Raw genomic sequence first — 19,652 nt, 5'->3', positions numbered from 1 at the left:
CAGTTTTTACTTATTTTTGAAATAGAATTACTATTATTACTGTTATTATTGACGGTACTTGCGATTAAGAAAATGTATAGATGTCTGGAAATAGATTCATAAATCCTAAATATATATAAGTTATAAATATAAATAAACCATTTTTACCCAGTCGTATTTGAAACACATATAGTTTTCTTATCACTAATCGCTAGTTTATCTAGATTTGTTCGTTTCTTAGATATATGTTAGCACATTTCGACTAAGGTGAGTTAAATGAAGTTGGTCGTAATTTTTAATTGATTGAAAACTATATGATAAGATCAACAATGAGACTTATCTTCCAATTTTCTTCAATTTAATTTTGTCTAACAATTCTCTGCTTAGATAATGGCAGTTCCTCATAGAGTCACGTACATTGATTTGGGTATAAGCACTTGGTGCCGTTAAAGCCTAAATCACTCGGCCTCATTCAAATTTGGCGCTACCCTTTCACCCTTCTCTTGTCGCAAAATTCTCTGTCCACCATAATGTGAGTTTCCTTTAGTTTTGGAGCCGATCTGCGATTGTACGCTACTCGTTTCGAAGTTATACCAGGCCCATCCGACCGCTTTGTGGTCTGTGGTGAGAAGCTTATTGTTCGCAACAGATTGTACCTATCACCGCCGCCGACACTATCTTTGGCGCATACAGTGTGAGCTTACTGGGAGCCGACAATAGCCGTGGTCGAGCGACGAACTGCTTTTGACGATGAATGCGCTACAATCGCAGACGCAGGTCAGTTTAGCATCAGTCCATGTGCTAATGAACTTGGATCTGGGAGAGGTATAAGCAAGGTGTACAATGTACCTTTAGGGTAATTTCGAGATCAGAGCTCGAAGTTCTAAAGAATAGGAAGCAAGTGGTTCTATATACTTTACTCTCGGCAGCTGTTGACGTATTGGCAACAAAATCTATGGATGTCCGACGGTCATCAGGCATTTTACGTCGACTGTCTTCAGAAATAACAGTGATGTCGAACAAGAGGCACCCTCTATTTGAAGCTGGCACCAAATATCTGTTTTAGTGAGTATTAGGAAAGCAGAATAAAACAATCCGTGTGAACATATCAATTAATTGGTATTAAAGCATATGCCTGTAACTGCTTTCATTTTAAAATGACCTCTTGTGGTGTACAGTTACAGTGTCTGCACTCACTATTCATAAGATCGTATTTGCTATCCTGAAAATCACCCTTTGGGAGCTCGAACTATTATACCTAATAAGGCAGAGGTTAGATAAACGTTTTGTTATTCACGATGTTATCTGGTCAAAATATTTCGTTAATAGTAACGTTAGTGCGCTACATTCTTGTCAGAAATCCTGGAGGTCGTCTGGGAAGTGAGATTAATAACCCAACCAATATCGAGGCTGTAATGTAGAAACGCTGAAATTCTTGGGGCGCAAAGCGTAAAAACGTCCCACTTGGACCCAGTTCATCTGAATTTACAACCTTTCATTAGCATTCAACAGGCCCGAAAAGGATCGGACGAGGACAAGTCTTAAAAACATGTTTCCGTTCGATTGTTTGAATTTGAACGATTTGCTTGTTTGAGTACTATGTCAGAATACTATCAATAGAAGGAACCAATGATAATTAATAATTGCATCCTAAGAAACATTAAGGTTCAATATCAGCATGATACGACCCTATGGGACAAACATTTTTTAATCAAGTTTTAGAAAATCTTGTCTCCTTCATTGAGCGCAACAAAATATACCACACATAGCATCAACGCTGTAACCGTATCTCAAAATACATTACTATAGGCTAGTATGTGTGTCTCAGCAGACGGTTTCTGTATTTCAGTCTTTAACCTGTATATACTTTTTGTTTGAGTCTTTGCTACAAATTGTTCGAGAGCAAATCTAATGAATAATAGTGACAACCTACTGGCTTTGCTCGAATATATACTACTTGTCATTGTGTCGGCTCAGTCATACTAAACGAGTGTGTTCATTATAGAATGATTGGTTACAAACACTACATGACTTATATAAAAGTATTAAAAATAAAATATGTTCATGGGACGTCAATGATAAATAAATACGGATAGCATAGGCACATCTAAGGACAGGACGAAAAGTAACTTTTGCAGCAGGCTGTGATTTGGAACCGTCTTAAACTGTGTGATTCGATTAAATTATAGTCGATTAAATTCGACGAGAATTAATTGATAAACTATGCTGAAAGTCAACTAAGCATCAGATATCGGTATAAAAGTATCATGCTGCATGAATCAGTGGCTGTTGTTGAAGGGTAAATGGTACAGAAGAAAAATCTTTTTTTTTTATTAAAACGTTCTAAAAAATAACCTAGCTAAAAATGCTGCTAAATAGGTAGGGAATAAGGCAGTTAGATGAATGATACTACATATGGAAACGTGTTTATTACTTTTGAGAAAGCCTGGTAGCGAATCACTAAAGTGAGATGGGTCTCTGTATGTCGCCGCCAGTTTGATCTCTGACAGGCTAACAAATCGAACTATTCAACAGCGTACGCGCTTGTCAACATTTTAAATACATGTAAGATTTTTTCTTATGTCACTTGTACGAGCCCGCATCGTCATAAACTAGTTGTACTAGAAGCTGATTGAAGTGGTGTCCGCCAGCTAGATTATTAGGGTTATATCAGTGGCCATATTTGTCGTATTTAACCAGTCTTTCGTTTGGACCAGTTCGAAGAGCAGGTCTACACCTCTCTTAGCTACTGTCGTGTCACAGAGGGTTTTATCGACATTACGAGCCCTTTTACCCTCGTCAAAGGACTGGTGTACAGTGTAGCATGAGCCTTTGGACATTTTCGTAATTTTTCGTCTATTCTCATTATTTGCCTTTATCTGCTATCACTCCTTGCTTAAAGAATTCACGAAACTCTCTGTAACACGGTTGTCGAGCTAGAATCGCTTAATTTCGCTGTTCGTTTGATAAATATGTAGAGATCGGATGGTGCTATTTGTTTAGGCTTTGATTTTGTTGTTCTAGGTAATTATGGGCGGACCAGGTGGTCCTCAAGGAGGGGGCGGAGGTGCTCCAACGATGTCACCAATGGAACGCGAAAAGGTTTTCCAGTGGATAGCTGAACTTGTAAATCCGGAAACCCGTGAGAACTCCCTTCTTGAACTCAGGTACATTGTTTTTTTTTATTTTTATTTATTTATATTTGTGCAGTCCTACAGCAGAGACCTTACGCTCTCTGTGTGCGTGTGTAGACTAGACTGCTGGTAACAATGAATAGATGTAATACTACTGCGATATGGAAAATAGATACATGAAAAACTGGTAAATGCGCCCCTTATTTCATCATCCGTCTAATTAAAATGACTCTTGATAGAGTAGTCTAAACGCTGTTATCTTAGAACAAGGTTATGAGATTATAATGAGCAACGCATACGTCATACTATTTTCAAATTAAAACTGATAATGTTCCTTAATTACGTCGTACCGATCTATCTAATTTTGGTGAGATTTACTGTCGAGTTTGTCCAGTTGACTTAGAAATGTCACATGACATTTTGAAGCCTCTTGTTGCTTTTAACAGTAAAAAGCGAGAAGTTGTTCCCGATCTGGCGCCTATGTTATGGAACTCGTTTGGCACAATTGCCGCTCTAGTCCAGGAAATCATTCACATCTATCCGGCAATCAACCCACCATCGTTGACAGCCCATCAATCTAATCGTGTCTGCAATGCCTTGGCGCTGCTGCAGTGCGTCGCTAGCCATCCCGAGACGCGGTCGTTTTTCCTGCAAGCCAACATTCCTCTTTATCTGTACCCGTTTTTGCATACCGTGTCGAAGACGCGCCCGTTCGAATACCTGCGCCTGACGTCTCTGGGTGTTATTGGTGCGCTGGTAAAGACTGATGAACAAGAGGTCATAAATTTCTTGCTCACCACGGAAATAATTCCACTCTGTCTGCGAATTATGGAAAGCGGTTAGTTGCCAATGAAGTTTCCCTGTTGTTCGTCGGCATTGCGTACCCAGCACTACTTATTTTTTATATCTATAACTGCGTAGGGGATAACTCACAACTCATGTAACGTACCACAAGGTTCAGCGGTGCTTGTTTGATTGACGAACAAAGATAATAACAGGAGTGCTCGAAGTCATATAGGCAATACTGTAAAACAAAGTTTAGAAAATGTAAGCTCTCGTGGTCCACAGTTAACTTTTCCGGCTGCTTGTATTCACCCTAAACGAAGTAAAATCTATATTCTATCGCTTTACAGGCAGCGAACTCTCCAAGACAGTGGCGACATTTATTCTGCAGAAGATCCTTTTGGACGACACTGGGTTAGCCTACATCTGTCAGACCTATGAGAGGTAAGTGTAATTAGTTATGTTACAACTTAGTATACTGATTTTTGCAGAATTATAATCTTCTCTGATGGGCTAGGTGAGACGCGCAGGATTTTCAACAATTTAGTTATTTCCTTCAAGCAATATATACGTAATAATACTGTATAAACTACGATAATCTTTTTTGTACAGGTTTTCACACGTGGCGATGATTTTGGGTAAAATGGTGATCTCATTAGCCAAGGAGCAGAGTTCGCGACTTCTCAAACATGTGGTGCGATGTTACCTGCGGCTTAGTGATAACGCTCGGGCAAAGGAAGCCTTGCGTCAGTGTCTACCTGATCAGCTCAGAGATAACACCTTTTCCAATTGCCTTAAAGAAGACAGGTGTGTCATTAGTTTCTCTTTAGTTTCGTCGTGGAGCAATGATGTCGACTGTAGACAATTATCTTGATGTAAAAAAGGGAATGGACACGTTGGAGTATCGTTGGGCTTCAGTCATAAATTGCTACTAGCAGTGGATGTTGAAAAAAAAAAGTTATTGAAGCAGTTTTTGCAATTTTCAACTATTTATATCTTGAAATTTTGAAAATATCTACCCGTAAACAACATTTAAGCAGTGATGCAATAATGCAAGCGTTACTCTAATCGTCTTAACAGTTACATAATAATTTCAGGTCGACCCAGCACTGGCTTCGTTCGCTTCACAAGAATCTTGCTGAGGATCCTCAGGAGGGAATATTGTTCTCACCTCAGCAGGCCGGACAGGTGCCGGCATCAAGTTAAACATGTTCAAAACGCAATAATCAGTAGAATGCGTCTGCGCAGCTAAGCGAAGGGAAGTTAAGTTGGGTTGACGGATTAGCGTCCGACTGGCAATAGCGCCCTCGTTAAGCTGTTCATACCGTGTTTGCTATTATGGGCCGACAACAGCTTTCGTGTGATTTTATTTACGGTCGACACAATACACGGCGATTATTGGGATACATTCAAAATGGAAAATAGGGGGATTCAAGTGGGTAGTGTCAGTGACAACGGAATAAGTGGTGTATATCATATCTATGAATGGCACTAAAAATGAATTGCAACTGGAACCTCTGGCAGTGGCGAGACGAACTTTTTTCAGTCAGTAGTTTTGAGGTCGAGATTAGATGAATTGATTTGACGAGCGTGTCAAGTGGGCTGCATTCAATTCGAATTATGACTTAACCAGTAGCGAATGCAATCTTCACCATCAATAGTGGTTTCAGGTAAGGTTGCACCTCGACATGGTTTTATTCTGAAAATAACAATTAACCGAAGTCCTAAAAAAACAAGGAACTTCAAGTGATAAGGTGGTTGCGTTGCCGAGCCCATTTTCGCCCTCAAACACGCCGCAAAAAAAATACCAAATCTAATTATTTTTCTAGTTAGAAACTCAAATGGCTTTGTTGTGCATAAACCTACTACTATGCACAGCAGTACTAAAATGGGATAAATATAAGGATTTATACTATCTGTGAACCGTACGTAGTCAACAGTTGGCATTGCAAGAAGGGTCACCTGCATTTTGTGACTGTTTTGTCAGGTGAGAATTTTGACAGATATATGAACTTGCAAAAGGGTTTTTCTTCATTGCGATACTGACGTTTCGGAACTTCAAAATGTTCTCCGAAGTTAAATTCTGCCGAATTACTATGAAAGACACGCACACATCAATATGTATAGATAAAATAATTAGTCAGCACAATCACTCTGAATAGGATATTACGCTTAATAAGAGCCACTACGAGTTTCTTTTTACTAGTGCTAGAAAGTGCTAATACTCCTAAGTGTCCGATAGATAAACACAGTCACATACAGACATACACTTAGTTTCAACGAAATAGAATGGAAAAACCCTAGGCGTGATAAATGCTCATCGTATTGTAATGGAAATTATGGCGAATAATCTCCATAGTGGCATGTGTTCCCCATGGAAAGCTTTTTTCTTAATTGACCTTTAGGTCATGGTTTGGTCTCATTTTTTTTCCGTATTCAAACGATACACATTCATTGGTGGTGGACGTTGATGATGGAGGGGGGGGGGGTATCCGACAAAAGGGGCGTTCAGTTTCAATCATTTACACCATTCATTCTTCAAATCACTCAAGCGTTTTTCCAACAAAACGAAGCATGCGCGTGTGCGAAAAAGAAAAGCCCAAGTTATTGATCGAAGTAACCATATAGATACACATGACTTATATCAAAAGGTGAAGTCATCCAGGTTCAACTCATGGGTAAGGGCGAAATGTATTCTCTTGACTGCCGTAATCATGTAAATATGTACATTGACAGATAGATGGGTATTTGATATATGGTAAAAATTATGTGGTCCATTAATAAGATAGGATAGTAGCTTTATAACAAATGATCGTGTGTGTGTGTATTACCGGTTCGTTGCTCTACTAAAATAATAGGATTCAATCGACGTTGGTTGCGTTCAGTTGGGGGTATATATAGCACTATTGTGAATGTTATAGTCTGTTACTGTGTGGATAAAGAAGTTTCACCGACAGGTCACTAGGGCAAGACATCGTCGTTAAAAAAGATTTTGCCAAACAAAAAGCAGAAACAAATAACGAAGAAGGAAACGATCAAAAAATATTTTAGGCCCCAATCAGTATTATATCACATAACGTTGATACCTAGTTGTCCAGACTAAATCAAGGAACTATAGTATTCTGGCTGTATGGCAAGAGTGTAGTTCAAAATTTGAGGCATGCAATCATCATACACCGGCGGCCGATGAAACCAGCTTGCTCAGTGTGATATAGTCCGCAGGAACCTGTGGAAACATAACATACACTATATACAATATACATGAATGCATATTCTCAACGGAAATGTATATCTAAAGCCACGTATTATGATCACCCTACAAAAACATCAAGCTATTACTGCTTACTGATCGCGACAAGAGATATGACGACAAAGGCTATTATTGTATGTATTCCAATTATTATTATTAAATAATATTAATTTGCCTTCGCTACTTCGTGCTCGTTAGATATTAGAGATGAACTCCTTTCAGCATGGGCGGTACCTTGTCATTGTTACACACACACACACACACTCACTCACACATATTCACCAGGCCATATCATACGAAATAGGACACCTGTGCAAACAGGCTGCTTAACACAGAACTTCTCTAAATAATATACAAGCATCAAGTCTATTTTATTAGCATACAAGAAGTTGTGCGCAAATGAGAAAGTCTTCATGGGTAAAGGTGACGTACGTACGTACGCAGGGCGCTAGATTCGTTAGCAAAACAAGAGTACAAAACGAATGAAAGACGTAGAAATGTCACGTTGACGATGTCGACGTCGGAATGAAGTGGAAAGAGGTATTTTGTGTCAAAAAATAAAATAGTAAATGGACAAAAACACACCATAATAAAACAAGAATAGGAATATATGATGATGACGATCTAAATACGTGATGTGATAAGCGTGATCTATGACATTATAAATTGGTGCCCTGATACATGGTGTCTGTGTTTACCATAACATGTACCAGCTAATGATAGTAATTAGCAGAGCTATTACTAATGCTGTTATGTAGATTCGGCTAACAGTCCCTAAATTTCTACGGGGGAACTACTACTAGTTACGGAATAGTCGTAATAATTACAATTACGAATATAGCAGTAGTAATGATTGTAATAGAAACAGTAATAATTATAACCAATGTAGATGAATTAATAGAAACGAAAAATATAATTAGTCTGATTTCACGCTACTTTCAGTAGCTTTTTTACATACACACAATGAAAGTCTGCGGCGTTAGCGCACCGTGATGGGCGCATTTTTCTCTGTTTTTCAGATTTAATTATGTTTGTTTGTTTGTTTAATTTTGACTCCTGTAGTATGCTGTGGATCGCTATTAACTCCAATAAACTACTGCTTCGATAGTTCAATAGATAAGAGTAAGGTAGTAGACCAAGTAAAGTTTGCCAGGCTGCACAATACTACAATAACTATGGTAATGAATAATTAGATTATCAATAAAGATAAACTTACAATTGTATGTACATATGAGAATTATATATACTCAATATATATATATATATATATATATATATATATTCAATGGGCGTATATGGTGTTGGAAATGACGATGAGTAAAGCGTAGAAGAAATATGTGTCACCCAACAAAAATGCTCATTTACGTGTCATTAATATTAGCAACATTTAGCTAGAACAAGACGGAAGCAAACTGAAACGGAAGGAAAAACTTTAGTCAACCACCTTTATTATAGAAAACAGAGGTTAATAAAAAAAAATCAACCATACTACTAGAAAAAGATATCGTACTACGAGACCAGTTGTACGCAGATTAGTGTGATTCAATGAATTAATTCAAACACAATTAAGGGAAAAAATCATATCACAAACTATTACTATGTACTTGATACAAATAGTAATGAGTCTTACGTAAAGTACCTAGGCCATTAGGCGATGTGTGAGAATTCTGTATAGTACTAAAGAATCAGTATCCTTTTCCTCCCCGTAATGCTCGAGAGGTGTCTAAGTTGTGTCAGTGCTCGAAGGCTTCTAGCGACGCAATTATACCGATACTTTCTTTTTTAGATCGACAATGATCGCTTGTTCACAACATTATTAAATACTGCAAAAAAATATATAAAAAAAAATATTGCTTAATATTTTTTAGAAAATTAATGTTTCAGGAAAGTACGAAATTTAGCTAAATCCAGCCTAAAAACCTTTTAGAAGCTACTTACAAGGTTGCGGGTTTATACATCATGCATATTGATGGCACAATAGCAGATCCTCGTTCTCTCTGAACCAATTTTTAATTATCAGCAGTTGCACTAATATATATTAGCATCAGGCAAAAGCAGGGTGAGTATGGAGGAGGCTGCTCGTCGTTTTATCCGACGTACATTCTAAAAGTGTGTAACCTATATCCAGGTTCAAGCGTCCCTTTGAGAGCTTAGCGTTTACATAAAGACCTATGTAAGTATATCAAATGACGGGTAAATAAAAGCTCATATTAAATACTTCGCTATCTGATTGAATATCTAAAAAAGTATAGGAAGTTCTATAATTTACAATATTACCCAAAAACGAATAGAAATGTTTGCTTTTTAACTATCTTTTTTTTTTTTTTTCTACTTTGCCTTATTATTTAGGTACGCAAGTGGGATAAAACACGTTATAAAACATACTTGATTGTCACTATTCCACTCGTAGCAGAACTTTTTTTTTACCAGGAAAAGAACGAATTGAATTGACACATTTCCAGGTGAAATGTTCGCGACAGGCGCAGTTCAGCTTTCCACCAGCGATATTATGCCATTGACACTGACGCAGTGGTTCGACAAGTAATTGTTAACGCTTCGTCCCCAATTTCACGCTCCTTTCACGCCGCTACATTACCCACGTCGCGTTTGCCGAGTTGAGCGCAACTTTTAATGGACGGCGGTGTATGCGCGACAATTAGGAAATACTTTTTCTATCGTCGAAAGCACTGGAGCTTCCTCCACGGTTCATCCTTCACGGCTTTCATAACACTCGCCTTTTTCGCGTCGGTTGATTTCTGTGGCGTTGCATATACATCTCTAACGAGCCATCAATCAAGTGGCTCTTGTCGCAGTCAAAGTAACGTTTCAACGATGGATGCCATAGTAGAGTAGTTGCCGAGAACGATATCCTTCGCAATTTTTCTGTTGCACATCATAGGTGCCCTTTTAACAGACATTTGAAAGACTTTGTTTCTCAGCAAGTGTGGAGCAGGAGACGTTACAAGAAATATATTGGACAAAGCAGTCAATAGACGGAAAACATGTCAATACCACGGCATATTCGATAGTGAAAATCAGATGAGTTCCTACGACGGAATTCAGATGGAAGTCACTACAACTTTCGACGTGTTATAATATTAGGACTAATCAGGTTACTTCTATTGTTACCGAAATCTAGTAATTGAGAGTGTTCTCCAATACCTTATAATCGATACATATGGAATTATTGTTTCATTTGTGTTTTAATAGCCATTGTAAAATAATCGAGTAGTAGAGTCTCGGTATATTTGCCGATAAATTTCAAAGCAACAGAAGAACTTCGATCTTATTTGGCCGAATAAGTTGACTCTTAATCATTTTTTAAATGACTATTTCATCTTTCTCTATTGCTCATGTTACTGTCTTTTATTATTTTCATGTAGAAGCATTACTGTAGGAATACAGCGGTTTTCACGAATATCTGTACTCAGACAAATGTACCTAACATCGATGTGCCTACTAAACACCTTTATGCCAAAAAGATGTATGTTCATGCACGCATACAAAGTACTTAGATGAAATCCACGTATCTACATATTATGAATGTTAAATACATATTATGTATTTATATACATACATACGTACAAAATATTGTATATATTGACGTAAGCAACAATCACCCCTGCCCGTTATTGAAGTGAGCCCTTCACATCCTTAATTCAATACTTAATTCACAACGAGTAATTTTGCCGTATGCATTAGCGACGTTCTAGAGTTCTAGCAGCTCTCACCACGAAACGCCATGCCCACGGCATGCAGAGAGGCCGCGCACTCGTCTCAGAGCGCCGTCTGGTGGTTGAGGCCAAAAACTGCATGTCACCCTAAAACAGTAGAGGCCACCAGTCAAAACAGGAAAGCTGCGCCAGTTGTTCGTTAACCACAAACCGAATAGTACAACAACATCCAGTGGTAGCCAATGGTAGAAAACTGCGAAGGGTAACATTTTCGCGCCATTGACACTCTCACTGAAACGTATTCACTTACGCGCGGAAGAAGGAGTCCGTCGTTTTGTCTACCGTTGTACCTGCGTACTGTGGACTTCTCGCAGCAATCCGCGCCCTAGCACTTCAGCGTTCGGTAAAAGTGGAGGGGAGTTGTCACAGCACACCAGAAGCTCAGCCATTGACTGGAAGCCAAGCCTAGTTGATTCTAGCCGACGAGCTAGCCTCTCCGTGAGAACAACGTTAGCTTATACCACCGACATTTGCCTATAAGCCTTTCTTGGTCAGCGACGCTTCTTGGTAGGATTATTTACAGGCGTAACCGTCTGAGGTCAGTGACGACATCTCTACGTAGACATTAACTCAGGCGATCCATTCGAATAATAATAGCAACAGTAATATTGGCAATAATAGTAGTTTCTTCTTTATGCCGACAGTACGGAACTAAGTAGGTTAGCGCTGAAGACTCGGTGCTAATGGAAAATTTACAACGGATTAAAAGGAAACATCAGTTTTAACAGTGGGATGGTGAATATCATCAAAAAAACAAACAGAATTTACAACGAGACACGTAAAATAAAGCCATCTTTACCGGATTATGTCATCTGTCAGTCTTGACTCTTGTTGGTGAGTACAATCGAAAGTAAGTTAGTGAAATGTAAGTTAGTGTACAACGTAATGGTAATTTGCATCACTTGTCAACTTATCACAACCGACTCATGGTATTGACGTCCTTGAAGTCCGTACGAGAGATAGAGGTGCCTGAAAACAAAAACAGCGTCCAGTAGAAATATCTAGCTAAAGAGAGGCGGAAAGATCGAGTGCACCAGGATAACTGTTGACGCGGCTCGCCAGCGCCACTTGTTTTCGATGAGTTCTGTGCTATTAGTGATAAAACACGTGAATAAGAAACTACATAGTCTCTAGTTATTAACGTTATTGTTTTCAAGCATAGAAATGCATACAGACAGGAGACAGTAATGTTCTCTGAAAGGCGGTTAATGATACGAACGAGATCTGTCTCATTCAATTGACAATCGCTACTCGCTAGAAGAGGTCGACATTATAGAACAGCATAGGACTATGTAAAGGAAAGTATGCAAGAGATTCTAATTAATATTACAAGGTCACCAGATTTTCAAAGAGAACTTTATTATTTTGATAAAACTGCCTTCTATTTTCATAATAAATCATTTATCGTCAATAGGGTAAACTTCAGCTGACATGATTTTCGAGATGCTTTGTTTGTTTGCGCGTTTGTTGAAATTAGATTGCTGCTATCAAATAATAGTTTTTCAATACAACCAGACATTAAAATTGCGCTGCGGTTGTATGATGCCATAGAAATCAGGCAACAGGACTCGATAGGTCTACTTGGTTTATAAGGTTCGATATTAATGGGCTTTCGGTTGGTAACCGAAAGTGATACATTACCTTTAAATTACAGGTGGTGTAAAACGTTTTTACGCCATTGCTTTCCTGATAATTCGTCAAACGGATCAGAAAAATAGTGATATCGAACGTTGCCTACATTAGACTACTAAATTTTTTTTTGCCTCTGCATAATTCGAACCCAATGTTTGCAACTACGAGATTTTTATCTGCGTTTTGATATATTTGATCGATTTAGTTTATTATATGATTAAGTTAATATTTGTTTCAACTGTGTCTTTGCGCTAAACAACCTAGATGCCGTCTATGCCTTTTGAGAAGATGGGAGATAAAGTAGTTCCCAAGATTGATGTCCTGCTGGAGAGGGACGGATACTTGAGGATGCACGAAAAAGAAATCCAACGCAGGTGAGATAGTATATAAATTTAGGAATTTTTATAATTGAGTCTAGAAGCTATTATCTAAAGAAGTATTTACCGATAAGTTGTACCAGGCGAAAATAACACCTCGAAAACAATATCCTCTCGACGATTTGCCTCAGGTATAAATGTTTCTTGGAAAAAAAGCAGTGGATTGATCAGGAAGGCGGTTATAGGAGATTTTGCTCGTCTTATAAGGAGTATGGCTTTCACATTGAGTCGGATGGCTCCCTGCGTGGTAACGAATGGGCGCCATGCGCTAAGACCTTATATCTCAAGGGTGAATTCAACAATTGGAACCAGACTTCACACCCATTCGAGAGTGCAGGTTTTGGTATGTTTTCTATCTTGTATCGACGTAAACCATTTCCAATTATGAAATATAACATAGTTGATATTCATACTATGAAACACAGATATCTGGAAACGGTCTATGGACGGATATCTAGGTCATTACTAGAAACCATGCTAAACTGAATAACTCACGTCAAGGACATTAAGAAATGTGGTTTACTCAGTTTGGTAGCAAACGCCCATTCATTGAGACATGACTTGCAGTAGAGAACACTCTCAAGGAACTTGTTTTTCTACCACGAATCATTGTTTCCTGTTTTGAGTTAAGCGTGAGCCGCGTCAGGCAGTGTCTGTACAACAAGTATCCCACGTAAAACTGATAGATATTTGTATGCATGTATTTTGTTTTGGGTCCGTCCTATAGGGAAATGGAAAATCCACGTCAAGTCTAAGGATGGCAGGCCCGTTGTGAAGCATCTTGACAAGCTAAAAATAGTCGTCCGCACGTTTGAGGATGAATTAACCGATCGCAATTCACCATGGGCAACTTATGTTCTTCAAGATGAAGGTAGCCATGCTTATCATCATCGGATCTACAATCCGGACAAAAAGTGCGTTTAATTAACGCGTTATTGCTGCGTCGTTGCACGAACAATTTTCATCTGAATACTTTTGGCGCGTTTCTGACACATTACAACGCTTGATATAGTATGCCATTGGCGTTTGATCTCATTCGTACTAAGAGGATAACGTATCATTTCCGAACCCAGATAAATTTAGGTTTGATTTCATAAAGTACATGAACATTACAATAACTCGCTTTATATTAGCTCACTTAGCCCACCTGAAGTTTAAGCGGCACCCGTTTCTGTATTTTGTCGTCTCTTAATGCACTAAAATAATAAACTATGACCTAAAAGGACTCCTACAGTCAACGTCAAATTAACAGCTGAGCGTAATTTCCCTAGGTACGAATTTAAGCATCCGCGACCCCCTGCCGGTAGCTCAGCCCTACGAATCTATGAAGCGCACATCGGAGTTGCTTCGCCTGAATATAAGGTGTGCATATTTAAATAGAGTTAGAGTAAACCATGGTTAGCTTCCATGTTTCTCTCTGATTCTCTTATATTACCCAATTCAATTGAATGCTCGATTGTTTTTGCGTGTTCTTCATACCACGCATGGAGTGAATTCTGAAATCGCATAGAGCACACATCGGCATAGAGTATAAATTAACTCTTCGTTTTCTAGACCTTCTCAAATCTAAACTTAGGTTTATCATTCTTAAAGTTAACATTGTTGCTTGTATCTATTCCAGCCGGCTACAACATGTGGCACTTAAGCTAAACAGAGCAAAAATTCTACTTGAACGTGTGGATGTTTAACTATTTATATTATCTTGCCCTAGGTGGCTTCGTACAACGAATTTCGCCTCAATACACTACCTCACATTGAGCGTCAGGGCTACAACACGATTCAGTTGATGGCTATTATGGAGCACGCATATTACGCTAGTTTCGGCTATCAGGTTAGTCTAATAATCACACAAGTATTAAGACGACTGCAGAAGTTAAGATTAAAAGAAGCAATGCGAATTTATTTAGCAAACAATTTAGTATAATAAGCCAGTACCTAGGGAAAGCTCATTCATTTATACTACAATGCAAACAATAATTACTAGGTGACAGCCTTCTTTGCTACCTCATCACGTTATGGTACCCCGTGTGAACTGAAAGAGCTTATTGACGAGGCCCACAAACGCGGAATAAAAGTTCTCCTAGATGTTGTGCATTCTCACGCGTCCAAGAACGTCATGGATGGACTTAACCAGTTCGATGGCACCGACGCATGCTATTTTCATGATGGCGGTATGTTTAATGAAAATGCTGATAGTGCTTCGTTAGAGAACACTGAATGCCTATTGAATTCGATTTTGCTATACGGTTGATTTTAGCGGGTAAGTTAGCAACTGGAAATCGCGCACTTTTTCAAATGTTTTGCGCATTTCGAAGACGATGCGTCCTGAAAGTTGAACGACAATGCATTTTAGTTTCTCGGAGTGGATTAGAAAGAAGTCGTTCATTATGTACGGGGGCACGGATTGACATCCTTGAGAAAAGAGCCTTGTGACCATTGACGCTTGTGTCTATGTCTTTTCCCCATTATTTCAGGACGGGGTTTCCACGATCAGTGGAACAGTCGACTTTTCGACTACAACCAGCCCGAGGTAAGGCGTTATGAGAGAAACGTTCACCCCCCATCATGTCTAGGTATAGAATGGTCGTGACGGCAAATTTCAGTAAAATATTAAATGTTTGCACACTTTGACCGTTTTGAACGTGAATGCTTTTTCGCCTAGAAGGAAATGATTACCATGTAGCCTACGGCTATATCTGAATTCGAGAATGGAAGGTTGGAGGACTGACATACTGTTAAAAAAACAGGCAATCTTTTCGTACTTCGTATACTTCGATTTTGACCAAGTTGAGGATGCGTAAATGCTGTCAGATAGTTCTGTTACGGCCATTGTAACCTGCCCTTGTAATTTCAGGTGCTACGATTCCTGCTCTCAAATCTTTACTACTATATAAACGAATTCCAATTTGACGGGTTTCGCTTTGATGGCGTTACGTCAATGTTGTATCATGACCACGGAATGGGAACTGGTTTTTCAGGTAAGTTAACAAATGCCTATCCGATGTACCCTTTGAAGAAATTTATTAGCGAAACACTCAATTATACGGGAATCTCACTTTCGATTGAGTAATATATATATATATATGCTTAGTCGACATTCATTTTGCAAATTTGTTCTCAGATATAACAACGTGAATTTCAATATATGCAAATAACAAGCACAACACAATCTTCGATAGTTGATTGTAAGAAACCTTAATTAAAAAAATGCTTATACACAGCCAGACACCTATTAACATGCAAAACTATTCTGTGTTGGTCTTATTATGGTGAACAAGTTTTGATGAGCTAAAATGGTAAAACAGTAGTTAATGTTTCCGTTGGCCTGTGCCCTGATTGCTATAGGAGACTACAACGAGTACTTCGGGATAAACACCGATACGGAATCGCTGACCTACCTTCAGCTGGCTAACGATATGATTCATCAACTTTTTCCGGATGCAATCACAATTGCGGAAGATGTTTCCGGGATGCCGGCTCTTTGTCGACCAGTCGCCGAAGGTGGGATCGGGTTCGATTACCGGTACGTCCTTTAGCGTCGACATCGACTGCCTCTGTTGATCGTACTAACAAGAATTATTCATGATAAAAAATAACCCTTATGTCGTTGAGCTACTATGCCGATGTCTTGTATCATAATCCGGTATCATTACCAGGAATTTTAGTATACAATTATTATTGGGGTTTCTCCTGCCGGCAAGTTGCGCACTACTGTCAGGCTAAGTGGCACTAGTAACAAAAACGTATGAAAAAGATAGCATTGACAGACAGTTAGTTCATATATATGTGATCTGACAAGTCAGCTCTGCAACGTTACAATGACAGGTTAGCAATGGCGATTCCCGACATGTGGATCAAAATTCTCAAGCACCAAAAGGACGAAGATTGGAATATGGGCGATATTGTCCATACGCTTACCAACCGGCGATGGTGTGAAAATACGATTGCCTATTGCGAGTCCCACGACCAGGTTAGAATCCGTTCGCGCAGATACGAGTCATGCGATTCATACGTTGCATGAATATTGTATCCTTGTTTTTGATTGCTCGAGATACAATTCGTGTTTCTACTGTTTGTTGCGAATTCCAAGCTAATTGCTAGAGCAAACATTTCAATATGAGATCTATCTGAATATAGTTAGATGGTCGATTCGGTCTGTTCTGATGTGTAAAAACAGACAAGTAGAAAGTTTATCATACTGCGCTTAGAGAGAGATAGATATCCATCGGAATAATATCCTCGAAATACGATCATGTTTTTATATAAGCGTATTGTTTGATTTTCAGGCCTTGGTTGGTGATAAAACGTTAGCGTTTTGGCTGATGGATAAAGAAATGTACACTAATATGAGTATTCTTACTCCACTCACACCAATTATCGATAGAGGTAAGTCATATTTGACATGCGCCAAACATTCATATGACAATCCTTTTGTAAGCTATAATAGCATACCAATATGCTACGCTGGAGCCAGTGGGTCGTATGCGGGGTTGCCATTTACCTAAGTAAGAAGACAGCTCACTCAGCTTCAATATTAAATAATTTCGAAGACACTGCTGTGCCCTTTGTTATGTTTAGGTATTCAACTCCACAAATTGATCCGATTTATTACGCAATCACTTGGTGGCGAGGGGTGGCTAAACTTCATGGGCAATGAGTTCGGTCATCCGGAGTGGCTCGACTTTCCCCGTCAGGAAAACGGGTGGTCATACCATTACGCGCGAAGGCAGTTCAATCTCATCGAAGACAGGAACTTGAGGTGGGCTATTCAAATGTGAAGAATTATCGGCTCGCGATGCTGATATGATAATACCGAACACTCGAACTGTAACAGGTTTCTAATTTATGCAGGGAAAACATGCACGAAACTACAGTACCGAAGATACGAGCTATTGAAGCCATTGTAAAGTGCATAGACGCAACGATATTCAATACGTAAATCAACACTATTGTTTTTCATTAGAGCCCTTAATTCACACTTATTATTCGGAACACGACAAAATTGTCCAAACGGCGTCCAATGTAACAGATAATTCAAATTAGTCGCGTTTATTATATATATGACGGCGCAAAGACTATGAGATAGAAGATGAGTGTTTTCATTTCGCCTATGACTTGATGTGCAGATATCAGTTCTTGAACAATTGGGACCGGGCTCTCAACGAGTTGGACGATCGTTACAGTTTTATCAAAGCGCATCCTGGCTATGTTAGTTGTAAGCACGAAGGAGACAAGGTCTGTATAAACAATAGATTTCAGTAGCTCTAGTAATATATAATAATAATATAATATGTAATATATAATAAGAGTTTGAGGTGTTTTACTTTTATTGTCGCGTTATTTGCCGGATTCGAAAGCCACTTACAAGGGAACTAGAGTAACTGTGCGCTAAGTCCTTGCTTACAAAGTTGCTATGTTTGTTAAGTATGAGAGGATTTGGTTAGAATCGATCAATATAGGTTACACGAAGGTGTTGCGTTTGAGTGAATTAGGTGATCGCGTACGAACGTGCAGGCTTACTGTTCGTGGTTAACTTCCACCCAGGCCAGTCGTTTCCAGGATATCGCCTTGGAATCCAGGTTTTATCATAATTCACACATTAATAGTACTGATACAAATAACGCTTTTCTGTGTTTATATTTCTGATAAATGATTAATTGTGCACCCTAGTGTGATTGAATACAGACTATTTATATAAAGAGTGATCTTCGAATCGAAGCTATACAGCGGGCTAACGGTATTTGACTGTTTCCTTTTTGTATTCTTTGGAGTACGGCTGTTTATTATAGGTGCGTAAATTACTTATCCTTAGGAAAAAACTTGTCATTAATCAGCTTATAGAAAACGTCGTAATTTTGGTAATCCGCCGAAGTTTGTGCTTGTATTATTTAATCATCGTTTTTTTACAGGAGCCGGGAATTTATCGCATCGTGTTATCCAGCGACGATACGGCCTTCCTGGGCCATGAACGTCTCGATAAAAATGTTTGTATCCAACCAGTTGGCTAGATGTAGCTCGACAGCTACGGAACTATTAAAATCTGACACACTGGAATTAACTCACTGGATACGTCGTCGGGTCATTAATGTGTCATAAGCTTTACTATCTACTGTTCGGTAATTTCCAGGCGGAGTATCATACGAAGCCTCACCCATGGGCTAATCGTGCAAACTCGATCGAAGTGTACATTCCGTCACGCTGTGCCCTCGTCTTCGCTAAAGCTTAATCCAGCAAGTGGATCTTCCTCGTCACTGAAAACTGCAAGCACGTGGTTTTCTTCTATTCCAAAGAGTACCAAGGACCAAATTGGATAGATTTATTGAAATGCAGTCATCCCTACGCCAGTAATATTATTGTAATTGCCTTAAGTAAAACGATACATTCATGTAGCAATAAAAGTTCCTGGTGCAAACGATGACTGCTAACTTGTTTGAACTCCGAAAACAACATAGAGAATATCTTATACGACTATCTGCAGTTGCACCAAACGTGTGTGCAACAGCTATGAGGTGTTTTGCGGTCTATGCACAAACAAGTAAACACACGTCTGCGGTCCATGCAAATGAAAAATAGACAGTGCAATTTTGACCTAACCGAACATAAGATGCAACAAATATTTAGAGCGTAATAAAATTCTTTTGTTTTGTTGCGAGCATTTAATAAACGAAAAAAAAAGGAAAAATGGTTGTATTTTAACTCACGAAGTATTTTATTTAACGTGTCCGTGTTTATTCCAATGTTATGTATTCGCTAAAGGAACTTC

The 19,652-nt window shown here is 38.9% G+C and overlaps 2 protein-coding genes across 4 annotated transcripts; both read left to right on the top strand.

Moving 5' to 3' along the window:
* Positions 1–556: 556 nt before the first annotated feature.
* Positions 557–8,369, top strand: Rcd-1 (Required for cell differentiation 1). Of its 2 annotated transcripts, none has more exons than XM_022847660.2 (6): positions 557–756; positions 3,004–3,146; positions 3,560–3,951; positions 4,247–4,340; positions 4,509–4,703; positions 4,994–8,369. In XM_022847660.2, exons 1-6 carry the CDS (start codon positions 730–732, stop codon positions 5,100–5,102), a joined length of 960 nt encoding a protein of 319 aa, XP_022703395.1. In that variant the 5' UTR covers positions 557–729; the 3' UTR covers positions 5,103–8,369. The 2 variants fall into 2 exon arrangements, with proteins under 2 accessions (XP_022703395.1, XP_022703397.1); XM_022847662.2 differs by having other exon boundaries at positions 557–1,044.
* Positions 8,370–10,972: 2,603 nt separating this feature from the next.
* On the top strand, positions 10,973–19,585 carry AGBE (1,4-alpha-glucan-branching enzyme). Of its 2 annotated transcripts, none has more exons than XM_022847652.2 (17): positions 10,973–11,714; positions 12,777–12,886; positions 13,021–13,232; positions 13,617–13,803; positions 14,161–14,251; positions 14,601–14,720; positions 14,874–15,060; positions 15,364–15,419; positions 15,744–15,867; positions 16,235–16,412; positions 16,715–16,859; positions 17,176–17,275; positions 17,468–17,648; positions 18,016–18,124; positions 18,382–18,468; positions 18,799–18,873; positions 19,017–19,585. In XM_022847652.2, exons 2-17 carry the CDS (start codon positions 12,777–12,779, stop codon positions 19,113–19,115), a joined length of 2,061 nt encoding a protein of 686 aa, XP_022703387.1. In that variant the 5' UTR covers positions 10,973–11,714; the 3' UTR covers positions 19,116–19,585. The 2 variants fall into 2 exon arrangements, with proteins under 2 accessions (XP_022703387.1, XP_022703388.1); XM_022847653.2 differs by lacking the exon at positions 10,973–11,714 and adding an exon at positions 12,013–12,182.
* The last annotated feature ends 67 nt before the right edge of the window (positions 19,586–19,652 follow it).

Source organism: Varroa jacobsoni, unplaced genomic scaffold (assembly GCF_002532875.2).
Source record: "Varroa jacobsoni isolate VJ856 unplaced genomic scaffold, vjacob_1.0 scaffold_1302, whole genome shotgun sequence".
Taxonomy (NCBI): domain Eukaryota; kingdom Metazoa; phylum Arthropoda; class Arachnida; order Mesostigmata; family Varroidae; genus Varroa; species Varroa jacobsoni.
Note: the sequence above shows the minus strand (reverse complement) of the source record. Positions and strands in the feature narration are given on the sequence as shown.

What these genes read in the sequence shown, in the direction of transcription:
- Rcd-1 (XM_022847660.2), top strand. Translation starts at nt 730, where the DNA reads ATGAATGCGCTACAATCGCAGACGCAG. An exon ending in CGCTACAATCGCAGACGCAG is followed by an intron (nt 757 to 3,003) that starts GTCAGTTTAGCA and finishes TTGTTGTTCTAG; the next exon opens with GTAATTATGGGCGGACCAGG. An exon ending in AATTGCCTTAAAGAAGACAG is followed by an intron (nt 4,704 to 4,993) that starts GTGTGTCATTAG and finishes TAATAATTTCAG; the next exon opens with GTCGACCCAGCACTGGCTTC.
- AGBE (XM_022847652.2), top strand. Translation starts at nt 12,777, where the DNA reads ATGCCGTCTATGCCTTTTGAGAAGATGGGAGATAAAGTAGTTCCCAAG. An exon ending in TTGCTTCGCCTGAATATAAG is followed by an intron (nt 14,252 to 14,600) that starts GTGTGCATATTT and finishes ATCTTGCCCTAG; the next exon opens with GTGGCTTCGTACAACGAATT. An exon ending in ATGAACGTCTCGATAAAAAT is followed by an intron (nt 18,874 to 19,016) that starts GTTTGTATCCAA and finishes GGTAATTTCCAG; the next exon opens with GCGGAGTATCATACGAAGCC.